General features: G+C 46.0%; 1 protein-coding gene across 1 annotated transcript in view; it reads left to right on the top strand.

The window, feature by feature from the left end:
• Positions 1 to 25,122, top strand: part of SH3PXD2B (SH3 and PX domains 2B) — a 123,376-nt gene that overhangs the window by 57,370 nt on the left and 40,884 nt on the right. Inside the window, exons 4-6 of the mRNA XM_024981427.2 lie at positions 1,877 to 1,953; positions 13,794 to 13,885; positions 21,646 to 21,671. Of these exons, the coding sequence (XP_024837195.1) occupies positions 1,877 to 1,953; positions 13,794 to 13,885; positions 21,646 to 21,671 (195 nt within the window). The remainder of the gene's footprint in view (positions 1 to 1,876; positions 1,954 to 13,793; positions 13,886 to 21,645; positions 21,672 to 25,122) is intronic.

Below are 25,122 nucleotides of genomic sequence, written 5' to 3'. Positions count from 1 at the left end.
AATGAACAAAGAAAGGATGACTATTAGGTCTATCATATCTACCTAATTTCCTAATTGTGCCCTTTTGCCCAAGAGCAAGCTGTCCGACTATTTTACATGTGACATTAAGCATATGGCCTCTTTGGGTGCACATCTCCTGAGCACCTTAGATTGCAAATCTTCAAAAGTCAAGAGGCTGTTTTCCGTTATGCCTTCCGATTCTGTCCTATGACGAAATTCTTTATGGACCTTTCCTGCCGTCTTGTCCCTGCTCACCCAAGCGTGACCCAGGCAGACAGCAGTCCCTCCAGTGCCATCTCTCCTCGCCCTGCCAGCTTCGTGACCCAAATTTGTCTCCATGACCTGCCTCCTCGGACCAGAAGTAGGTGAAGTTCTCAGTAGGTCTCCGCGCTCTGCTGTCTGGAGGGCTGTGGCCTGCCTGTGCTGTCCTCTTTGAGCCCTGGAGACCCCCTGGTCGCCCTGAGTAAGCATGGCGTGGGGGCTTGTCCCCGTCTCCCCCTCCTTGCTGTCTTATTTCTGATTTTGCCTGCCCCCTGTCTGTGTGGTGTGGCCACACTGTCTGGATCTTTCAGTGCGTGAACCTTGCCACCATCTCCCCGTGAGAAGTGGCAAATCAGAGGGAACCCACTGATTTGCTTGAAACAAACCTCACCTGTAACATTTCAGCCTCTTGGATATTTCCCAAGACCCTTGGTGGCACCATTTACATACTTAGCTTTGCCCGTGACCCACATCCTCTGCCTCTACGTCACACTGGAGGCTCTGGTATCACACCCCAGCACTCAGGTGTCACCAAGCAAGTAGTGAGTGGACCATCTCTTAGTGTTTGGTGGGGGGAGGCATGGAGCCTCTGCTACACACTGACTAGGGAAGGGATGGGAGGGATTTGTCGTCTTGGCAGGTAGAGTGTTAATTTCTACAGAGAGTGACTCAGTTACACATATATATGTTTTCTCATATTCTTTTCCATTACAGTTTATCATAGGATATTGACTGTAGCTCCCTGTGCTATACAGTAGGACCTTGTTGTTTATCCATCCTTTATGTACTAGTTTGCTCTGCTAATCCCAGACTCCCAATCCACCCCCATCCCGTGGCAACCACAAGTCTGTTCCGAAAGCCACAGGAACTCATAACCCAATTGAAGTGGGTAAGAGTTTCCCAGCAGGGATAGTGGTGAGGTTGGATGGGGAAGGTATTCCAGGAAGAGGGAAAGGCTCAGAACTACGAGAGAGCAGAGCACACCGGGGACACGTCAGGTGAGGGCAGGAAATATACACAGGAAGAGGAGGGAAGGAGGCTGAGCTGTTGGCTGAGGGCACAGCTGAGTGTTCACTGAACCGCTCACAGGTCTGAGAATGTTATATTTAGACAGGGGGCCTCTGAGCATCAGGTCTTCCTTGCTTCCAGTCTCCCTTATCTCACCAAAACTTAACCACTAAGTCCGACTTCATCAGACTCTTGTACTAGAGCTGTGAACAAGGTTTTGGGGGACCAGGCATGGGGTCATCCAAACCCTGTGGATGAGCAGCAGTGGGTTTTGATGGCAGCCAGGAATTTAGGGACCACTTCCCAGATGGTGCAGTGGTAAAGAATCTACCTGCCCAGTGCAGGAGACCCAAGAGACAAGGGTTCAAGCCCTAGGTCGGGAAGATCCCCTGGAGTAGGAAATGGCAACCCACTGCAGTATTCTTGCCTAGAAAATCCATGGACAGAGGAGCCTGACAGGCTACAGTCCACGGGGCCCCAAAGAGCCAGGCATGACTGAGCACGCGCACACAAGCATGCCAGAGGCAGGCACGTCCTCATCCTCCCAAGCCGCTGAGAGCTTGTCACCGCTGCCTCTCAACACTGTACGCACTCTTGTCGTCCGCAGGCAAAATTCTCTTCCGACGAAGCCACATTCGGGACGTGGCCGTCAAGCGCCTGATCCCAATAGATGAATACTGTAAGGTAAGTCTGAGAAATTCCAGTACTTCCCTGTTTCTCGTCTTCTCCTTGGATATTTTTTTTTTTTTCCCCTTCTCTTTTTCTGACTGAAGGATGCCCATTGTGAAAGATCTGTACAGGTGAAAGAAATGTAAAGAAATTAGAAAAACCAATCACCCATGATCCTTCACCTCAAAGGCGACAATCGTGAAGGTGTTTACATATTTCCTTTCTTTTTGTGTGCCTTTCGTTATGACGTTGAGACCATCCGACGTGTTATTTTTGTCGCTCTTTCCCTTTTCTTTTGCATTATAAGAATTTCCTGTGCTATTAAAAAATCTCCTTGAACCTGCTTTTCGTGGCTTCATAGTATTCCATTGTGCGTGAATGTTCTAGAAGCTATTCAGCCAGCTCCTGTTGTTGCACAGTGCAGCTGGCTTCCAGTCCCTTGAATGTTCTCAACCACATGGAGCCTGTCTGCCTCTTGCTTTTATTTCATTTGATTTGAGGTTGTGGTTGCGAAAGAAGCCTATTTTTCTTTTATTTAGCTTCCCTAATTTTTAGTATTTGTTTCTCTGACTCAACTAGCAGTTTGATTGGAGAAGGGTGGGAACAGCAAAAACTGCCTTAACAATGGAGCGGTGACCACTTTCTCCCCCGAAGCTCAGGAGCAAAGCAAGTATGTTTGCGCTCTCCACCTCTGTTCTGTGTTTTCCGGAAGATTGTGGCTGGCATAAGCAGGCAAGAAAAAGAAATACAGGGAATACAGATTAGAAAGGAAGAAGTAGGGATTTCCCTGGCAGTCCAGTGGTAGGAAGTCCGTCTTTCCAATGCTGAGGCTCAATCCCTGATCAGGAACCTAGGATCCCACATCTGTGTGGCATGGCCAAATGAAAGGAAGAAAGAAGTAAAACTGCCTTGATTCACAGATGACATGATTCTACTCTAGAAAATCATAAGTGAAATGAAGTTGCTTGGTCGTGTCCGACTCTTTGCAACCCTATGGACTGGAGCCTACCAGGCTCCTCCATCCAGGGGATTTCCAGGCAAAAATACTGGGAGTGGGTTGCCATTTCCTTCTCCAGGAGATCTTCCCAATCCAGGGATTGAACCCAGGTCTCCCACATTGTAGGCAGATGCTTTACTGTCTGAGCCACCAGGGAAGTTCTCATAGAAAATCATAAGCGATCCACAAAAAAAACCCTGCAGAAACTAATAAATGAACTTAGTAAGATTATAGGCTACAAGACAAATATTTAAAAAATCAATTGTATTTCTATATACTAGAAGTGAAAATCCCAAAAATGAAATTAAGAAAATAATTCCACTTACAATAACATCAAAAAGAATGAAGTAATTAGGAATAAATTTAATAAAAGAAATACCAAGTTTATACACTGTAACTGCAAAACATTGTTGAGAGAAATTAAAGAAACTAAATTAGTGGAGAGATATTCCATACTCATGGATTGGAAGACTCGATAGTGTTAAATGGCAGTTCTCCCCCAGTTGATCTACAGAGTCAGTATAAACTCTGCCAAAGTCGTAGTAGGCTTTTTTGTAGAAAGGAACAAGCTGATCCAAAAGTATATGGGGAAGTACAAAGGGCTCAGAATAGCCAAAACAACTTTGCAAAAAAAGAAAAAGAATGAAATTGTGCTACCCATTTTCCAAACTTCTTATGAAGCCACAGGAGTCAAGATGGTGATACTGGCATAAGGAAAGGCACATGGACCAGGGGAAGAGAATTGAGTCTGCAAGTAAACCCTTTAGGTTTATACTCAGTTGATTTTCAACACAAATACCAAGAAATTCAATGGGCAAGGGTCGTGTAGTCTTTTAACAAATGATGGGATCATGTGATATTCATATGCAAAAAAATTTTTTTTAATTAAATTGAACCCTGACCTCACACACATGATTAAAAAATCAAGTCAAAAGCTCAAGCTCAAGTCAAAATGGATCATAGACCTAGATATAAAAGCTAAAACTATAAAATTTCTAGAAGAAAGCATAGAAGAGAATCTTCATGACCTTGGTTTAGGCAAGGAGTTCATAAATACAGCACCAAAAGAAGTGATACACTGGACCTCATTAAACTTACACATTTCTGTGCTTCGAAAGATGCCATGAAGGAAAGGGAGAGACATGCCACAGATGGGAGAAAATATCTGTAAATCCTGTCTGAGAAGGGACTTGTGTTACGACTATATAAACAGCGCTTACAACCTCAAAATAAAAAGACAACCAGGCTAAGGCTTCCCTGGTGGTCCAGTGGTTGGGACTCCAAGCTTCCACTGCAGGGGACACAGGTTCAATCCCTGATCAGGGAACTAAGACTCTTCATGCCATGCAGCATGATCAAAAAAATTAAATAAATACATATATAAATAAGTAAATAGTTGTTTTTTTTTTTAAAGACAGCCAGTTTAACAATAGACAAAACATTGAATAGAAATTTCATCCATGGAGACATACAATGCTTATTAAGCACATGAAAATTGTTCAACATCATGAGTCATTAGGGCAACATGAAATAAAATCATCATAAGATGCCAACACAGCACCCCAAATGCCTGTAACTGACAAGGCACACAAGACCAAGAGCTGGGGAGGATGTGGAGCAATGGGCTCCTCATTCTGCTAGGTGAGTGGCCGCATCACGTGGCGAGTGGGATCTCAGTTCCCCAGCCGGAGATCAAACCCACACCCCCCGCATTGGAAGCATGCGGTTTCAACCGCCGATGGCCAGGGACGTATGAGGGGATCTACTTTGGAAACCAGTTTCGGCAGTTTCTTCCAAAGTAAAATTGACCACCCAGCTAGTCTCAGGTGTATACTCTCAAGAAGTGAACACTTCTGTCCACACAGACACTTGGATGCAGTTGTTCATCACAGCATTAATTCATAACAGCCCCAAAGTGGAAGCAATCCCTATGTCTTTCATCTGGGGAATAGATAAAGAAAATGTTCAATAGGCATTCAATGGAATATTATTCAACAGAGCAATGCTGATCAGTGCTGCAAAATGAATGACTCTCAGAAACATGATGCTATGCAAAAGAAGCCAAATGCAAAAGGCTACATATTGTATGATTCCATTTACATGAAATGTGCAGAAAAGGCAAATTTAGAGAAAGCAGGTCAGTGGTTTCCTGGGCCTTGGGGCGGTGAAAATGGAGATTTGACTGCAGATGAGGTTGGGGAAATTTTTGAGGTGATGGAAAAGTTCTAAAACTAGAGTGTGGTGATGATTGCCCAACTCTGTAATTTGAATTTGAATCATTGAATTGTATACTTATAATGGGTGAATTTTATGGTGCATAAATTTTACTTCAGTAAGTCTATTGAAAAATTTGAAGGGCGACAGTGTGGGGACAGATGCCCCCTCTCTTGGCAGGAGATGTCACGCAAGGGCAGAACATCACTTCTGATTGGGCCTCTGCTCTTTATCAGACATGACCTTGTTTCGTCCCTCCAGTAACTTTGAGGAGGAGGTTTTCTTTTTCCCTTTGTGTTGATGAAAATGGAGACCTAGTCAAGTTACTTGTAGTAACAGTGTTGGAGGCTTTGAGAATTAAACCCGAGCCTTTTAGGACTCAGCACTCACATACCACTGACTGCCTCTCTAAGAAAGTACTTGGCCACCTGAAGCGAAAAGCTGACTCATTGGAAAAGACCCTGATACTGGGAACGATTGAGGGCAGGAGGAGAAGGGGACGACAGAGGATGAGACAGCTGAATGGCATCACCAACCCAATGGATGCGAGTTTGGGTAAACTCCGGGAGTTGGTGATGGACAGGGAGGCCTGGCGTGCTGCAGTCCATGGGGTGACAAAGAGCTGGACACGACTGAGCAACTAAACAACAACAATGAGAAAGTACAAATTCAAGAGGCCCAAAGAGTCAAGCACAAGTTTCATAGAAGTAGACTTTTCCCTCTCCTAAGGATGCCTTTAAAAGGGATGGGGATGAGGGGCAGGTCCAGTCTCTCAGGCACAAAGAAACCACTTCTGCCTCCCAGATCTCAGAGGAAGATTCAGATCTTCTTCTCTTTGTCCTTTTTCAAATGTCTAGAGCCTGAAATTCCTTTGTCCAGGTCCTGCTGGCAGAAACTTCGTACTCTGGAGTCATCTTAGCCAACTGGCAAGTTCTACCTGGTACCTTCCCAGAAAGTGTTATCTCTCAGCCCATATGCATTCTCCTGCTTCTTCCCCAGCCCACCCAATTTCTCTCCAGAGTCACACCTTCTTCTCACACCCGGGGTTCCCCAAACCCCTGGACATTTTATTTGAAAGAGGAAGTATAAAATGCAGGAGAAGTAAGGGACAGCGGCAGCTGCCTGCATCTGCTCTGCTTGGAGCAGTCCAGAGATCATGAATTGACCTGGATTAACCATAGGAGAGAAACTGCTTATGTTATATGAGTCACGTAGAAGTTACCACCCCAGCTATTAATGCAGCATAAGAAGCAGAGCAGATATTTGGGGGGTTTGGTTGGCCAGATTCCCTGAACTTGGCTTAGGGACACTGCCCTCCTGGAAGGAGACGAAACCTTATGCCTTTTATCTCAAGGCCTGTGGAGTCTTTTAGAGACTGCATAGACCTTTATGTAACATTTGGGCTCTGTTATTGACATCGTTGTGAGCTGACTTAAGCCAATTTGATCTATCTCTGTTTTAGCATTATTTTGGTAGAAATTGGGCAGTTTCCAATAGATGAAGATAGAAGAGGGCTGTAGATGTCCCTAAAACTAACTACCAGCTAGGAAGTAACTTGCTGCTCTCTTAGACCTATTATAAAGTTTCGGTGATTAACACAGTATGCTGTCAGCACAGGGATAGACTAACCATTGCAACAGAATAGAGAACCCAAAACAGATCCATGTGTATTTGGACACTTTGATACTAACAAAAGCAGCTTTGTAGATCATTGAGGAAAGGCAGGATTCCTCAGTAAATGGATGTCCGTATTGGGAAAAAACAAACAGGATAACTCCTGCCTAGGCGATGGCACCCCACTCCAGTACTCTTGCCTGGAAAATCCCATGGACGGAGGAGCCTGGTAGGCTGCAGTCCATGGGGTCGCTAGGAGTCGGACACAACTGAGTGACTTCACTGTCAGTTTTCACTTTCATGCATTGGAGAAGGAAATGGCAACCCAGTGTTCTTGCCTGGAGAATCCCAGGGACGGGGGAGCCTGGTGGGCTGCCGTCTATGGGGTCAAGCAGAGTCGGACACGACTGAAGCGACTTAGCAGCAGCAGCAGCACACTACACATATAATCATTTCCAAGTACATTAAATACTTAAATGTACGAGGCAATTATAAAAGATTTTAGAAAATAAAAATAGGAAAATTCCTCATAATCTCAAGGTATTGAGGGACTTCTAAAGACACAAAAAGTTCCAAGCATAAAAAGATTGATTTATCAGACTACATGAAGTTCAAGAACTTCTGTTCATCAAAAGACACAATGAAAACAAGACTCAGCCAAATCCTGCCCCACACACAAGCATTTGTTATCAAGCAGTTCCCTAAACAGCTTCTCGAGTTGTTCTGTAAACTCGGTGAAATACCAGCTGTCTTGTCTGACGCCACTTTGCATGAAAGTTTTCTCAAGACAGATGCAATGATATCGTAGTGGCAGGATCAGCTAATCCTAACCATGGTGTGACAGTAAAATCTTCAGGAAGAGGCTGAACACAGAGGATTCAGAATCCAAGAGTTAGGACACCATGTCGAAGGGTGTTTAATGCTGGGCTCAGCACGTTCTGTTCATGCAAGGGCCATCCCTCATTTTGCCAGTGAAGAAAATTATTTCTGACAACTGTTAATGCTAGTGGATAGAGGCTGTGGTGTTGGTCAGAGGGGGATATACCTGAAGCCCCAAAGTTGCCTTTTCTGAAGTGAGAACTTGTGATTAGAGTCTATTACTTGCTAAAGTGTTCATTCCTGATGAAGGTCCTTCAGATATTAACTCACCATTATTAGAGTATAGGTTACATTAACACACACACATGCATTCCTATGAGTTTGTGAGTGTATATGCTCATGCCATGGTACTTGATTTTTTTAGTATATTCAAGTATAATTGATTTACAGTGTTTTGTTAATATCTGCCGTACAGCAAAATGACTCATTTATGCACATATGTATTCTTTTTCATAGTTTTCCATTATGGTTTATTGCACGATATTGAATATAGTTCCCCGTGCTATCCAGTAGGACCTTGTTATTTAACCATCCTATATATAATAGTTTCTATCTGCTAATCCCAAACTCCCAATCTATCCCTCCCCCACTGCCTCTACTGTGCTGTAGGCAGTGTGGGGACTTCCCTGGTGGCCCAGATGGTAAAGAATCTGCCTCCAATGCGGGAGACCCAGGTTCCATTGCTGGGTTGGGAAGATCCTCTGGAGAAGGGAATGGCTACCCACTGCAGTATTCTTGCCTGGAGAATTCTGTGGACAGAGGAGCCTGGCGGGCTACAAGCCTGGGGGTCACAAAGAGCTGAACGTGACTGAGCAACTAACAAGAACAACATAGGCAGTGTAACAACAGTGTTTATCAGACTCGAGTCCCTGAGACCTCACCTGAAGGTTCTTACCATATTCAACCACCTGTATTACTATTAATATTTTTCTTTAATTATCCACTTTTTTAACTTTTTTAAGAATATGTATTTTAGAGGAAATTTTATAGCACAATCATAATATAAAACTGATTTCACTTACCCCAAAAGTAAAAATTAAATCAGTGATGCAACAGCAACAAGAAATATTTTTAAATCTAGCCAGCTGCTGTTACCTCCTATTGGAGGAAGGTCTGCAAAGCCTGGTCCTGCTCGTGGGAAGCAAGTTGGGAAGTACTTTCTTCTAGGAATTTTATAGTTTCAGTCTTACATTTAAGTCTTTAGTCCATTTTGAGTTGCTTTTTTGCATGGTATAAGATAAGGGCGCAATTTCATTTTTTTTGCATATGGGTATCAGTTTTCCCAGCGCCATTTGCTTAAGAGATTGTCCTGTCCCTGTATGTATTCTTGGCGCCTTTGTTGAGGATCAGTTAACCACATGCATGGCTTTATTTCAGGACTTGGCAATGATCTCATGGATATGGCACCAAAAGTGCGGGGAACAGAAACGAAAATAAAGAAGTGGGAATAAATCAAACTAAAATACTTCTGCACAACAAAGTATACAATCTATAGAGTAAAAAGGCAGGCTATCAGATGGGAAATCACATATTTGCAAATCAAATATCTGATAAGGGGTAATCCCCTAAATATGTAAAGAACTCATACATCTCAATAAACAAAAAGAGCTAATAGCCCAATTTTTAAATAGGCTAATGGCTTGAATTTCTCCAGAGAAGATACACAAGTGACCGATAGGTATATGAAAAGTTGCTCAGCGTCACAAATGATCAGGGAAATGCAAATCAAAACCACAGTATAATATCACCTCACGTCTGTCAGGATGGCTGGTATCAAAAACAACGGCAACAAGACAACATGCTGGTGAGGATACAGGGAAATTGGAACCTCGCACACCGTGCTGGAGTGCAAAGTGCAGCTGCTATGGAAAACAGTTAAAATTAAAAATAGAGCTGTCACGTAGTCAAGCAATGCTATTTCTGGGTATTTGTCAAAGGAATTGAAATTGGGATCTGAAAGCGATGTTAACACACATGTTCATTGCAGCACTGTTGACCATAGCCAAGATGTACAAGCAACCTAAATGTGGCCTGTACATACAGTGGAATACTATTCAGCCCATACAAAGAAGAAATCCAGCCATACACGGCAACAGGGTAAACCTTAAGCCCGTTATCCTAAGTGCAGTAAGCCAGTCACAGAAAGATCAAATATTGTATGGTCCACTCACTTGAGACATCGAAAATAGTCAGATTTGTAGAATCAGAGAGTGAAATGGTTGGGACGTCCCTGGCCATCCAGTGGCTAAGACTCCAGCGCTTCCAAAGCAGGGAGCACAGTTTCCATCCCTGGTCAGGGAGCTAAGATCCTGAATGCTGCAGGTGTGACCCAAAAAGAGAAGAGGTGAAACAGTGGTTTCCAGGGGCTGGTGGGGAGGGAAAAGTGAGGAGTTAGTAATCAATAGGCACAAGGTTTCAGTCAAGCAAGACGAATCAGCTCTAGAAATCTGCTGTACGGCAGCCAATAGTACTGTGCTGTGCGCTTAAAATTTTGTTGAAGACACAAACTCTGTCTCTCTAGCTGAGGCGTTGTTACTGAACTGAATCACCTTGCTGACTCTAAAGTCACCCCGGAAGCAAGCAGCACACTGTTGTTCTTGGTACAGTCCAGAGGGCCAGAGGGTTAACCACATGTTTATCAAGCAGCTAGTGTGTGATAAACACTTGCTCACTTGTTCTGTAGCCCAAGTAACCCTCCAGGTAGGGTGTTACTTATTTCCGTTTTACAGACTGAAGCTCAGAGGTGCCAGAATGTGGCCAGCGCAGACCCAGGACCTGTCTGACGTTACACAGACAAGCAGGACTTGCTCTCCTCACCTCTCCTTGTGCCCTATGTCATGTAGCCACATCTATCAATTCCACGGGGAACAGAACCAGAGTTTTCCTGGAACTGTGGTTCTCTGTCATTACTGACCAAACACGAAATGATTCTGGGGTATTTCAGAAGCAGAACTGTTGCTGTGCCCTGGGTCATGATTTTGGAAGTATCAAAGCATTTGGAGCCGCCCTTTATGAGTAACTTGGATTTATTTTATGCTTCAGGGGTTTGGTTGGGCTTTTACCTCCTTAGGAATTGCTCAGAAACAGAGAACGTGGTCTTGTCTTCTGTGGGCCTCGTTGACCCTTCTTCACTGGTCCTTTGGGGTCTCTGCCCATTTTAGCAGACAGACCCCCTCCAGGCAGAGACTGTGGCCACCTCCAGGCCTCATCCTCATTTATCCAGCAGACACTTTGGACCAGATATCAAGGCCCTCTCGGCACTGTCGAGGCACCTAGGGAAGGTACAGGAGGAAACCCTCTGTCGATTTGAGGTAGAGAAGCTGGAGTCAGCTCCTTTGGCCCCCACGTGGCCTAGTTAACCTCCCCAGAACCTCCATTTCCCCATCTCTAGAGTGGGCCAGCCCTCTGAGGATGATATGACATGATGCAGACAGATGTATTTTAGGAGCCATCAAGTGCTGAGCCCACAGAAAGGGAATGTGGTGTTTGCAGTCTGGGGGGAGCCGCAAGATTTCTGCCCACGAGGCAGCCAGGACACACCACAGTCCAGCATAGTATGATCAGCTCCTTCATTATGTGGTTCCAATTGCAAGAACTGCAGGATTTCAGAGGAAAGAGCGACCCACAGGGAGCCCCAGGACAGCATGAGAATAAATACTGTTCCAAACCAGAAAGAGGGTCAGAAATGGGAGGTGGGGGGGTGGTATCCGTTTTCTCCCTCTTGAGCTCTCCGCCTCTGGCCTGGATAAGACTGGTTCTGGGAAGTTGCTGCAGGGCAGAAGATACTTATGCAAGGCTAATAAAAAATATCAGTGAGTCACAGATACCAGGCCCTTCAAGCCAACATCCTTTATCCTTCTATCCTTATCCATTGTAGAAAGTTGACAGTGACCAGGAAGGCACACTACTAAAACATGTCCACCCACTTCTCCACTTTAGGTTTGGGCCAGGTCATACATCAGGAGAAGGCAATGGCAACCCACTCCAGTACTCTTGTCTGGAAAATCCCATGGATGGAGGAGCCTGGTAGGCTGCAGTCCATGGGGTCGCGAAGAGTCGGACACAACTGAGCGACTTCACTTTAACTTCTCAGTTTCATGCATTGGAGAAGGAAATGGCAATCCACTCCAGTGTTCTTGCCTGGAGAATCCCAGGGACGGAAGAGCCTGGTGGGCTGCCGTCTATGGGGTCGCACAGAGTCGGACACGACTGAAGCTACTTAGCAGCAGCAGCATACATCAGGAGAAGGGAGGTGACTTAAAGTCAGAGCCTGACTCAAAGGTCCTGTTGGATCAGCAACCCACTTGAATCTCAAGGGGTGAATAAACAAATGTGTCATATACATACAATGGAATACAGCTTAGCCTTGAAAAGGAAGGAGATTCTGGCACACTGCATACAATATGGGTGAACCTTGAGGTCCTGATGCTAAGTGAACCAGCCAGTCAAAAGAAGACTAGTACTGTGTGATTGCCCTCATATCAACGAGGTGCCTGCAACAGTCAGATGCGTACACACAGAAAGTGAAATGCGGTGCCCGGTCAGGAGGGGAGTGGAGAGCTGTTATTTGCTGGGTGCGGGGTTGCAGTCTCCCAGGATGAGAAGAGACCTGTGGATGGTGGTGATGGTCCCACCACAGCGTGAGTGTACTCAATGCCACTGAATGGACACGTAAAAATGATCAAGATGGTGATGATGTTATGTATATTTTACCACAACTAAAACTTCTTTAAAACCAGAAGGATAAATCATGGATGGGCAAAATACCCCCTGAAAATGCTGTAGAAGGTGCCACAATCGAGACCCCCCAGCCATTTCTCCATAGTCCATCATCGTCCATGGTAGGGTTAGAAAATCACTTCGCGTGGGGATGGCTTTTAGAGCCTTGTTTCACAGAAATTACAAGACAAATCTTTTTCACTCCAGACTCAACACCCAGCATGGTAAGAAGGCACAGGAGAAGCACAGGGAATGAGGCCTTCTGCGGGGAGAGCAGGGTCCTGCCTCACTCCATAGCACAGCTGTGCTGTTTAAATTCCAGTATCTGCACTGGCCCTCTCCCTGCTCGGAAGTTTATAATAAAGTGTGTACATGAAACAGCTCTACTGCACTCAGATTTGCATCCTCAGAACCTGTGCCAGAGGGGGTTTAAGTGAATATTTGCTAAATTGTTTATTCATTTTGGAGCCATGGTCTTTGTTTCAGATCTTTTCATGATGGGATGTACCCTGTAATTCTGTCCTGTTTGACCCAGAAATCAGTCAGTGCTGGGCATAAGTAAATGTCTGTTGAATCACTGAATAGCTGTTGGTAGATAAATCAGCATAAGAAATGCCTGGGTCCACTTTGTTTCCTCCCCCCACCCCCGCTGCCTCCTTATCTAGCTGGTTGGGACAGTTGAAGCTCCTTAAAATGATGAGCCACAGGGGCAGATGAACATGGTCATGAGCAGTAGGATGTCCCGGGTATCTCAACCTCTCTGACCTCTACCTAAATCATAAAATAGTCACTTCGCTTGACCCCTCAGATCCGTGAGTTAGGACATGTGGGCAGGTCACGTTGGAGACAACCTAACTGTCACCAGTCAGCAGGCAGCTAGTTGAATAAAGCCTGAGATTTCTATCCAGCAGACACTGAGTGTCCCGTAGAGATGGTGATATAGAGGAATAATGACAGGGCATGAAATTCACAATTTTTAAAAGCATTTTTATTGAAGTTTAGTTGATTTACAATGTCGTGCTAGTTTCTGGTGTACAGCAAAGTGGTTTAGCTATATGTATGTGTGTGTGTATATATATATATATTCTTTTTCATATCCTGTTCCATTATGGTTTATTGCAAGATGTTGAAATAGTCCCTGTGCTCTATAGTAGGACCTTGTTCACAATTTATTGTTTTGTCTAAATATGTACATATTATTTGTCAAAGTATGCCTGTAATATATGTGTGTATATATTCTGTGTGTGTGTGTTCCCTAAGCCAGCCATGGAGCATCACCGGGAAACTTGCTAGAATTGCACATTCTCAGGCCCCACTCCAGACCTACTGAATCTGAAACTCTGGGGGGTGGGTGATCGCAATGGAGTCTTGACTTTCTGCATCCTGACCCCTCTTCCCTTCCGTTGAGCTCGCCTGCCTGTCTCTTCCCCAGGCCCTGATCCAGCTGCCCCCGTATATCTCCCAGTGTGATGAGGTGCTACAGTTCTTTGAAACAAGACCGGAGGACCTGAATCCCCCCAAAGAGTAAGTTGGTTTGTGGATCTCCCTCGGGCGCGTTCTCAAAGCCCTCCTTCCTGCCGGACCAGCCAGCCCAGGATCGATTACAGGAAAGCTAAGTAAAAACGGAACTAGATTCTCTCATTGGAGCCCCTGCCAGGGCTTACCTCTTACGGCCTCCTCAGTGACCACAGGCGGCGTCGGTGAGTTTTACAGGTGAAGGAAGCCGGCCGCATGCACCTCTGAAATCCCTAATGCCCTACGCTCCCCATGGCACGTGAACGGGAGACGGTGAGCCCCCGAGGTGGGACCGTGTGCCCTGTCCTCGAGGGCGGATGTGCACACGACCACCGGGGGTGTGAGTGAGGGAGACCCCGTGGAGGCCCCGTTGCTAGCGAGTGGCGGGACCAGGGTGTGGTCGCGTTCTCCCGCAGCAGACAGCCTGCGGCCCATCCCCCTGCCCCCCGCCCTGCAACGTGCAGTGCGCATCGCATAGAACCCAACACGCCCTGCCTGCCGGCCTTCTCGTGCCAGCAGTGGCTGGCACCCACAGGAAACGCTGACTTACGCATGGTGCTTTTTAAAAAAAGAAGGGATCTGTCTAATGGAGAAGTCACAGTAGAGGGAGTGGAGGACACAGATCACAGGTGCTGGGCTCTCCTGGGTCCTAGGAGCAAGAGCTGGCAGGCTTGGGGGTCCACTGGGACCCTGGCAGGAAGAGCTGAGAAGTGCCATCCAGGCACAGTTTTGGGAGGAGTGCGAATGTTCCTCTTAGCTCTGAGCATAACTCACTGCCCAGAGCAGCAGCGGCGACCCAGGCTCTCGTGGGTTCAGTATTAGGTGGGGCTCGAAAGACCCACATTGCCTTCTGGAAGTGAATCTGGTGAAGACATAAAGCTTAGTTTTTCAATAGTCCTGTACGGTGAAAGCAGCAAAGAGTTCTAACAAGTAGAATCAAGCCATTTATACACACTCACAGAGCGACACGCAGAATCAGGTTTGGAGGTCACCCAAAGTGAGCTGCTCGCTCAGGACTAATGGCTTAGCTATCCACGGCTGATAAACTTAACTTTCCGGAATAAATATCGTTTTCTGTGACAAGCCCAGCATAAGCGAATATACCTTCTCAGAGACAGCCTACAGAAGTGTGGGGGCGATTTCATAAGGGACCCCAGTAAATCTTTTGAACCAGAACATCACAAGGGAATGCCTTGCCAACCCGTGGATTTTTTTGGAAAGATGTAGAATAAGTATAAATCTGTTCTTGGGCCTGCAGCCCATCCTGGCTGATATTTCCGTTCCTGGTGTCTTCATCATTTGTGCCTGGTCAACATTCCCCAGCTTTTATGGACAGAACAAGACATGGTGAAATATTCTCAAGGGATCTTTGTTTGCAGTGCTCCAGGCAGTCGAGTTAAACTGGCAAGTTCAGGCTTGTAGCCCGTGGCTTTGAGTCTCATTTCTGGGCGGGGGGCGGGGTGGGGTGGGGTGGGGATGTGAATCAAAGGATATGGAGCATAGCGTGTTCGGTTCCTACTTCATTGTCTCACAGAACTGCCAGGGAGGAGTTGTCATTCTATTTTACAGGTGAGGAAGTTGAGGTTCACAGTAATGAGAGACACTTGCCCGAGGTCACACAGTTTGGGAGAGGTGAGGTGACTCTTCCCCAGGTCTCCCTGAGTCTGAACGTAAGCTCTGTGTGTTCCTTCCACCAAAGGGACAACCAGACTAAAGAGAAAGAGTCTGGATTTGCAATCAGGTACATCCAGGTTCAAATCTCGCCTCTACCACACATGGGCTGTGTAGCCTTGGGCCTTGATTTCCATCCCTGTGAAATGGAAATAGCAATGTATCTTATGGTTATAGTGACGATGGAGTGGCTACCACAAGTAGAAATTCCAGGAACCTGCCAAGAGCTCAAAAAGTGGTGGCCCATGGTATTTTTTCCTCTCTGGGTGCCCAGCCATAGCTGTTTATATCCCAGAGTTGTCCAGGATGCCCCTCGGTAGGCCCTCACCAGGAGGATTGCTGGGCCACTGTTAAGCTGAGTGGCTCTGGGCAGGCTGCTGCTCACGCCTGCTCCCATCTCCTGTCTCATGGGGTGGATCTGATTGCACCTCCCTTGCAGCTTTGCTCAAGAGTCCAATGACAAGATGCAGAGAGAAGTGCTTGGCCAGCACTCTACAAACCAGACTCGGCACCCACGGGAGGAAGGGCAAAATGCCAGCCCCTGAGGGGCAGATCTGACCTGGGTGTGGCTTCCCTGGGCCACTGGATTCCATAACATCCAGATTTTCTTCTGCCTCATCTCAGCATCCCAGGGATTTTAACTTTGAGGAGGATCACAGAACATTTAGAGAACCCAATAAATGCTTTCTTCCTTCTCAAAAAAAAAAAAAAAAATGCCTCAGTTTCTGGAGGTCCTCAGTTCTGTCAGATCCCATTCAGGGACCTGAAGTTAAGAACCGCCACCCAGGCGCCCTTTGTGAGTGTTAACACTCGCATGTCCTCAGCCTCCTGCTTGGCGAGAATGGTGTGTGCATCCTCAGCCTCTGAACAGGCCTCACCCCAGCTCATCTGCAGAGATGGGCGAGGGCCAGGCCTGGGGCAGCCTGCTGTGCTGGAGAAGAGTCTGGCCACTTCTGTGCAGGAAGGAAGGACGCTGCGGCACGCGGGGTGGAAGCCAGGCCCCTAGAGGGCCCGGGGTGTCAAGAGAGGCTGGTGCCATGGCGTGACCTTCCCCACTTACTGGCTGGCTCAGGCTGGCAGAAGGAGCACAGGACTGGGAGGTCTAAAGCCAGTGGTGTTCCCAGTTAGGAGTGCCAGCATTGTTCATCCATCAGGAAATAGGCATCGAGGTCCTGCCCCCTGCCAGGCCCAAGGGCTGGGCACGGGGACATGGAGATGACGTGGCAGATGCAGTCTGTGCCCACAGGGCACTTCTGGTCTGCTGGCCAGGCAGCCAGCTGTTCCCCCCGGGCAGAACGACCCCCTCTCCTCCCCTCCCACCCCACTGACTTCATCTGTGAAATGAGACCGCGTCCCCTGCCCCACCCACATTATGGGGTTACCGGGAGACTGAACAGAAATAACGATGGGGAGATTAGGACATGATCAGTGCTGGTTTTCTGGAGTTTGGGGGCTGAAATCATGATGGTGCCCCCTGGGTATTATTAGAAAATTCTAAACATAGATTTTCTCCAGTTTCCTGGAGTTAGAGTTTTGTTCTTATACTTTTCAGGTGAATCCGTTTCCTCTTAGGTGGGAATAATAGTACTGTCATTATTGACAAAGGAATTGGTTCCAGGGCCCCCCACAGATACCAAAATCCACGGATGCTCAAGTCCCTTATGTAAAATGGTGCAGTGTTTGCATGAAACCTACACACATCCTCTCATACACATTAAATCATCTCCAGATTACTTATGATACCTGATGCAATATAAATGCTCTGGAAATAGTTGCCAGGCACACAGCAAATATAAGTTTTGCTTTTTGGAACTTTCTGGAAATTTTTTTCCAAACATTTTCAATCCAAGGTTGGTTGAATCCACGGATGTGGGACCCACAGTCATTGTGAGGTTTGGCTGTATGTGTGAAGGGCTTAGCACAGTGCCTGACACATAGTAGGTACTCAGTTTTCACATCTCCTTGGCTGTCAGGGCCAAGATGCTTGGATTCTGCAGTCTTTTATGAGATGCTAAGAAAGAAGCTAGTTGGTCTGTTTGGCTGTAGTACGTCCCTGGAAGGAGTGGGTACCAGGAGTGGGTACCGTGTGTAGATGCTTGTTCTCCTGTGGGAGGACCAGAGTCTTTCCTCGCAGGCCTTCCAGATGGCTCTCCCATCCCCCACATCTCCGGGCGAAACCCAGCAGAGACAGGGTCAACCCATTCAAGTGAGTTAATTTCCTAAATGTTTCCCACAAGTGCCACCCACACTGAAAGCCTGGAAAACAATCCCAGTTCTTGCCTTGGGGAGCCTTACAGGCTGGTGGGCACTTTTTGAGCTAGAAAAGAGGCAAGCTGGTTGGCATTAAAGTTCAAGAGTAAGAAGCTCTTAAAAAAAAAAAAAAAGAAGCTCTTGACTCATGGTTGGAAGGGGAAAATCTCTTTGCTCGGTTTTTCTGTTGGTTTTACTGTTGTATATAGTAAGGAATATTTTGTTATTTATATAGTAAGGAATTAGCTTTGCTGTATTTGTTGTAAATATGTGTACCTTTTATCGTGCATTTATATTTTGTTTCTGGATTTTATGATGTGCATAAGTCTTATATTTTTGCGAAGTCAAATCCGGTGCCCAGTTTTTTTAGTTGTGACTTCTTTCACTTGCTTTCAGTCTAAGAAGGGCAGTTACCATTCAGACACAAGATAGTTCCCTTAATTTTTTTCTAGTTGATTTATGGTTTGGGGTTTCTTTTAATATTTACTCATTAAATCGATTAGCATTCATTTCAACTGACGGTATGTGCTGAGAATCTTGTTTTTTTCTACAGCTATAACCTTTTGAGTGCTAGAAGAAATCTTACTGCTCCAATTATTTAAAAACAAAAAATAAAAAAGACCACAACCTATAGCGTTTAATGATCATTTCCCTTTCTTCCCTCAGGAATAATACAAGAGAAATATAGCACCTGCCCTCAGGAGATGTCTATACTTGTGGGAAAGGCTGTGTGAGCATGTGAATACAGGTGTGCATGCACACACACAAGCACACCCACAAATAAGAACATCCACTAAAAATACAAAACACAGCCTAGACTGTACCCCGCAAAAGCACAAGGTAACAGCTAAGATAAGCTAACCGGCATCCTGCGGAGTGTGTCTATCTGGTTCCCAGAGGTTTCCTGGAAGGAAAGGGAAGTTTCCTATCTCTCTATCCATTCCCTGCTTTGTCCTTGGACAAGTGACTTGACATCTCTGAGTTTCTCTTTCCTCATCAGTAAAGTGGGCACAGCTAACCTTGCTCACATCTTGGTGAAGCAATATCCTGCTCATGAAGGGTGATAATGGTGTCAGGCACACGACAGATACTTTCCTAGTGATGCCTTCCTGTCCTTAAGCCAGACTTTGAAGAGGAAGGAAGGGAGGAAAGAAGGAAGGAAGGAAGTTAGTTGCTGAGAGCCCAAGGGGTGGCTCTGGGGCCACAGCAGACAGCGTCACCTAGCTGTTGTTTAGGGAGTAATGAATTGTGAGGGCAGCCGCTCAGTGGCGTTAGTCCCTTGATCAAGTCTCTGATGCTCAGCCCTGAGTAAGGGCTTGCAGTGGAGATTGGGAGATTTGCCCAGCATTTCTAAGCAAAGACATCATGGGTTCCAAATGGTGCTTTTTGGGAGGGTTTTTGCTGCCATACCTGGGAAAACTTGGGATCACCCTGAGCAAGTCACACAGAGGAAATAGTGTGCTTGTTTGAGCCCACACCAGCTGCTGCTTGACCCCGAGAGCCCCCTGCCGCCCCTCACTCCCCGCTCCAGCTGGTCCAGTGCAGCGGTAGCAGCGGGGCCAGGGCAGGGCAGGAGCCAGGATTTCAGGTGTCCCGGACCACAGTCTAGGTCACAGGCTGGACAGCCATGTGGACAGAGGGCGCTCTGCTTAGAAGCAGACTTTAGAGGCCTTTGCTGGTGTGTCCTGAGCCCGGCCGTTTTAAGGATAGCTCCTCCCGCAGAACTGTACGGGGCTTGGTCAGAGAGTGAGCTCCAGCCAGGCCTGCTGGGTTCCAGTCCTGGGAGAAGCGCCTCACCTCAGTGGGCCTCCATGTCTCCACCTGCGGAGTGGAGTGATGGGAGGGTTCTGGGGGTCAGTCCAGGTACAGCGCTCCGACCAGGACCCTGTCCGCAGTGGACGGCAGGGACAGTGAGCGGGAGATTCCCCTGTCACCCTCGCCTTCCTCCACACAGAGTGTGACACTGGGCCTCGCTGGACAACACCTGGCCAGAGGACATCACTCCTGACCGGCCCAGCCCTGCCGCTGCTTCCAGACATGCAGAAGGGCAGCCCCGGGCTCCAGAGCTTAGCTCCCTGCTCCCCAGCTTTTCAGATTACACCAAAACATTATTAAAAAACCCAGACTTTAAAATCAGACACTGAATAGACATTTCTTCAGAAAAGATACAGAAATGGCCAGTGAGCATATGAAAAGATGCTCAGCATCCTTAGCCATCAGAAAATGCAAGTCCCAACCACCTGGAGATACCACTTCATACCCACTAGCGTGGCTGGACTCAGAAAGATAAGACAGTAACAAGTGGTGTTGAGGACATGGAGCAATTGAAACCTCCTCATGTTGCTGCTGAGAATGTAAACGGTGTAGCTGCTGTGGGAGACAGCCTGACAATTCCTCAAAAATTAAACCTAGAGTTACTGTTTCATCAGCGATTCCATCTCTATGTATATAACCAAGAGAAATAAAAATATGTACATGAAAATTTGTGTATACTGTTCATAAAGCATTATTTGTAATAGCCAAAAAGTGGAAACCACCCAAATGTCCATGAACAGATAAGAGTGTGATTTATCCACACAATGGTATCCCATTGAATAATATTTTATTCAGCCATAAAATGGAATGGAACACTGATGTGAGCTACCACATGGATGACCCTTGAAAACATTATGTTACATGGAAGAAACCAGTTACAGGCCACCTATTGTATGATTCCATTCATAGTGCACGTCCAGAATAGACAGAGCCTTAGAAACAGCAAGTGTGTTAATAGTTGTCAAGGGCTGGAAGGAATGGCAATGGAGAGGAGCTGATAAGCGGTACAGGGTTTCTTTTTAGATGAAAATTTCCTGGAATTTGATGGTGGCAGTGGTTGCACAACTTTGTGAATATTACTAAAAAAACAGTGAATTCTATACTTTAAAAGAATGAAATTTACGCAAGTGAGTTGCATCTCAATCCTTAAAAATTTAGACAGACTTGGATTCAGACCCTGGCCATGCTGCTTGCAAGCTGTGTGACCTTGTGTGAGTTAGTTAGCCTCTCTGTGTCTCAGTTTCCTCATCTGTAAAATGGGTGTTCAGAGAGTTATTATGAGTATTAAGTGAGTGAACTCAAAATACCTAGCAGGATCCTGGCACAAGTTAACAGTATTTATCAGAAATTTAAGTATTAGCTAATACTGCTGTTGCCACAGTATCTATCTCAAGCCAACCATCTCATCTTACTTTCTGTAACACTGGAAAGCTCTTTACCAATGAGATAATTTACTTAAAAGTATGTTATAAACCCTCATTTGTAACATTGTGTTCATAACGCAGTTGTGTATATAAACTCTGCTGTGGTTCACAAGTATAAAACGTGATTGCTCATTCTGTATGGGTTCCAGCCTGTAATGGTGTCCTGGGTGTCGCCATGAGGGAGGGGTGCAATGTATTCCCCTCACCACCAAGAGTTTCCTGCTCCAGTTGTTCAGCTCAGGGCACTGCTCAGGGTAGGCGAGGCCGCCCCCGAGCCTGATGAGGTGGCCTCAGGCCCCGTGCAGCGTGGGGGTCTACCTCCTGTTTTCAGATTGCATACCCACCCCTGCCCATCAACTCCCTGGAGCACCCTCCTCTACAAACAGAGTGCAGATGCTGTCCCCAGGGCACCAGAGCAAAAGGAGAAAATTAAAAGGAATTCCTTCTTTTAAGGAGGTCTGGGTCCCTGGGGCTGACGTGGATCTTACCTTCATTCACTGGAGATGTTGTGGGAGGGAAAAATCTCCTTTTCCTAATGGAATAACTTGTAGCAATACACAAGAGATACTGACTCATTACTCTTCCCCACCCCCATTCTTTCCTATACAGGGAACATGTTGGGAAAAAGAAATCTGGTAAGAATATTTTCCATTTCTTCTATTGATTTGATGTTTAGTATACCCCTACTGAGTGATGTCCACGGCCCTGGGCACCACATGGGGGATACAGCGATGGGATGGATGGATGGATGGATGGATAATGAGGAGCACTTGGGGCTGAGGGGACAGCGTGCAAGCTCAGAAATGCGAGTGTGCAGTAGATTTGGACCTGATCCATTTGCCAGCCTCTGTGCCAGGCCTGTCTGTGTGCTTCCTTCGATCAGCCACTGATCTGGGCAGTGATGACTGTTCTTGCAGGCAGCTCCCGTACTCACTTCCACATAGTCAGTTCTCTGCCTTCTTAATGCACTTTCATTCCCTGGACAGCATGACTCTTTCATCAGGAGCAATTGTGGAAAAAAAGAAGGTGAGATTTTGAGTATGTGCAGAGTAAAGATTGAGTTCTCACAGACCTGGGGTTGATAAGCTTAGATTTACAATCGCCCAACTTTATCCTCCTGCAGCCCAAGAACATCCTGCATGTCTGCAAAGGCCCAAGCCCGTGCCACATCTGGAGGCAACACGGCCTTCAGAGCTTTCCAGAGTTCTAAATTCTTTTATTTATCTAGAACTCCAAGAAGTTTGAGGGGGTTGATAAGGAAGAGAGGAGAGGAGGCCAAGCAGAGATCCCCGAAGTGAAAAAGGATGCCTTCTTTATGATGGGCCTCAGTTTCCTCATCTGTAAAATGGGGATAAGGATAGTATTCTACCTTGTAGGATTATTATAGGATTTATTAATATAATAATATGTAAAGCACTTAGAACCGTGTGTGGCATGCACTAAGGATATATATGCTCTTTTTATGTTGAATTACTCATTCAACGCACAAAGGTGTTCTCATCCAGCATCAGTAATAATGCCAAATTCAACATCTTTTACCCCTTTACTTCCCCCTGGGTACCAGGCCTGTGGTCAGCTTTACAGGCCCCAAGGCTATTCTTGCAGGGAAGAGTAGAAAAGAACTGCATCTCTTTGCCTTAAGGTATGGGGTCATGCATGAACTCCAGCCTTTCCCCCATCAGTCTGTTTATAGCTCTGCTTTCTTGCTTAATAGGTACTGGCTGGAGCCGTGACATCCTGCTAAATCTACAAATAGCCCTTGAACCCTGAGGATAATGATAGGTTTCTTAGAAAAGAGCAGAGAGGAGAAGAGAAGCAGACAGTCTTAGGCCGGTCATAGAGTTTCTGGCTTTGAGTGTGCGGCGACTTTCTTGGAGTGGACGGGTGGGAGGGAGGGAGGAAACAGACAGCTCTGGTTGGTGAAAACCAAGGTATTCAGTCAGAACAGGCTTAATGAGGGGACCGGTCTGGAGAAGAAAGAAGGAGCTCTATAATTTGTGGTGACCACTGTTACATCATTCACCTGCAATGATGGGGGACAGATTTATTTATAGTTCAACTGGGTGGAAAATAGCATCTTTCTTCATTCAGACTAAGAATCCTTGCTGGGATTAGCCTTATTTTTTTATCTGACCTTTGAACACTTCCTTTAAGTTAGAACAAGCCTCCCTGATTAAATTCAAAAAGGATTTAATGTTGACAGCCCAACCCTGCAGTTTCTGTGCCCGAATTGTGAGTTGGAGAAGGCTTATCTCTCCAGAACGTGCCTGTTGTGGCTGGCTGGCTGGTTCCTGCAGACGTTGGCTAATGTGGTCTCAAATTCTGCTCATCCTGCAGGAAAAAAAAAATCCTCTTACCAAAATTTAACAGAGCATGTGATTATTTAAGGACCATCTCTTTCTGCTTTTTCTACCCTTTACTTATCGAAGTAGTCTCTTGTTTGGGGGCTCTTTCAGCAAGACAGACAGTATAGTGAATTTCTAGAAATAAAGTCCTGCTTTACCATTACTCATCAGTTAAAAAATTCTAAAGCTACCATCATGAAGAAAAAAAAATAGCCAAACAGAAAGCTTTTGTGGTAGGTGAAAGCTATTACCTTTTGAGGATATTTTATAGTATAATACTTCCTTAATGATAAAATTGCCCTTCCACTGTCAAAGCTCCTCCTTTCTCCTGACCTTTCCCTTCTCTCTTGTTCCCTGCTGAACCACAGGAGTGACATTTCTTATCTAGAAATACTTTGGTTTCACGCTTATAACTCCTAGAACTTAGTTCTCTCTGTATCAGCTTCTAAGTACTGTGATTACTATGCATTATAAAGCCTGGTTGCAATATCATAGTCCTCTAGTAGATGTCTCCACCTAACACTTAAATGGCCTGTGGCCTAGTTTGAGACTCCTTGTAGATCAAACGAATGATGTTTTTGATAAGTTGAGTCCTCTGGGTAAAATGAAGGTAACCTGCCCTGGAAGAACTGATGCTGAAAAAGCAGCTCCAATTCTGAGCCACTTAGTGGCAGGAAACTACAGTCTAAAGCTACTGTTAGAGAAGAATAGGAAGGAGATGTAGGTAAGGCTCAGCCCTGGCCCCTGAGCAAGACTTGGAAGGAGTGCCAGCCCTGAGCCCTGAGCCAGCACCTGGCCGGCTCAGGCCAGCGCTGAGTCCCCTACCCTGCCCCCTGCCCTCCTCACTTCCTGACGTCATGTCTTGTTCACCGTGAGTCCCCTCACTCCCCGGTCCCGTCACTGCTCATGGTTATCCTAGACTGGTTGGCAGCTTGGTGAGGAGAGTTGGTGCAGAAATGAATAGATCAGTCCATTGACCAAAGTCCTGACAATTGTATCTGGTACCACTGCACCACCGTCAGTTGTTGAAAGCAGGTGGCAACTGCTAAACTTTCTGAACAGAGTAACCCAACTTACCCGGACCCTGACTTAACCAGAGCCTCTGTCCCTGCCTACAGATAAGAAGGAGTAGTCTTTGGCTGCTTGTGAGGTGGACCGGTGCCTGCCAATGGACTCAGCACGGAGTGTTCTCAGGAAGAGGCCCGAGCTGTGTAGAGCAGGAAGGGTTTCTAGATGTCTCCATTCCCCCTTTGTTCATTCACACCACAAATGTTCACTGAGCCTCTGTGCTGCGTGAATAAGACCAACATGGTTATTCGTTCATTGTCTATTAAGCACCTACTGTGTGCCTGACAATGTTCTAGGTCCTCAAGGAATGCAAAGGCCAGCATCATGTGGGCAATAACCTCACAGTTGGGTAGAAAAGACAGATGTGTAAACAAAATAAAACTGTAAATGCCGTGTGAGAAGGCATTTGAGTGTCTCCCTGAGGTCAGAAGTCATTTAAAGCTGTTTTAAAATATTCATTCTTCTGTTCAAATATTTATTAAGCCTTTGCGGATGCCATTCATATTCTGGGGTCAAGGGTTGGCAAACGTTTTTTCTCTAAATGGCCAGATAGTAAATATTTTCGGCGTTGCAAGCTGCATACAGACTCTGTCACTAATAGTAATTTTTTTGTTTCCTCTTCTTTTTATTCTCTCTCTTATTCTTTACAAGGTTTTAAAACATAAAAGTACAT

This window comes from Bos taurus, chromosome 20, assembly GCF_002263795.3.
Source record: "Bos taurus isolate L1 Dominette 01449 registration number 42190680 breed Hereford chromosome 20, ARS-UCD2.0, whole genome shotgun sequence".
Classification (NCBI taxonomy): Eukaryota; Metazoa; Chordata; class Mammalia; order Artiodactyla; family Bovidae; genus Bos; species Bos taurus.
The sequence above is the reverse complement of the archived record's forward strand: the minus strand, read 5'-3'. Positions and strand labels throughout refer to the sequence as shown.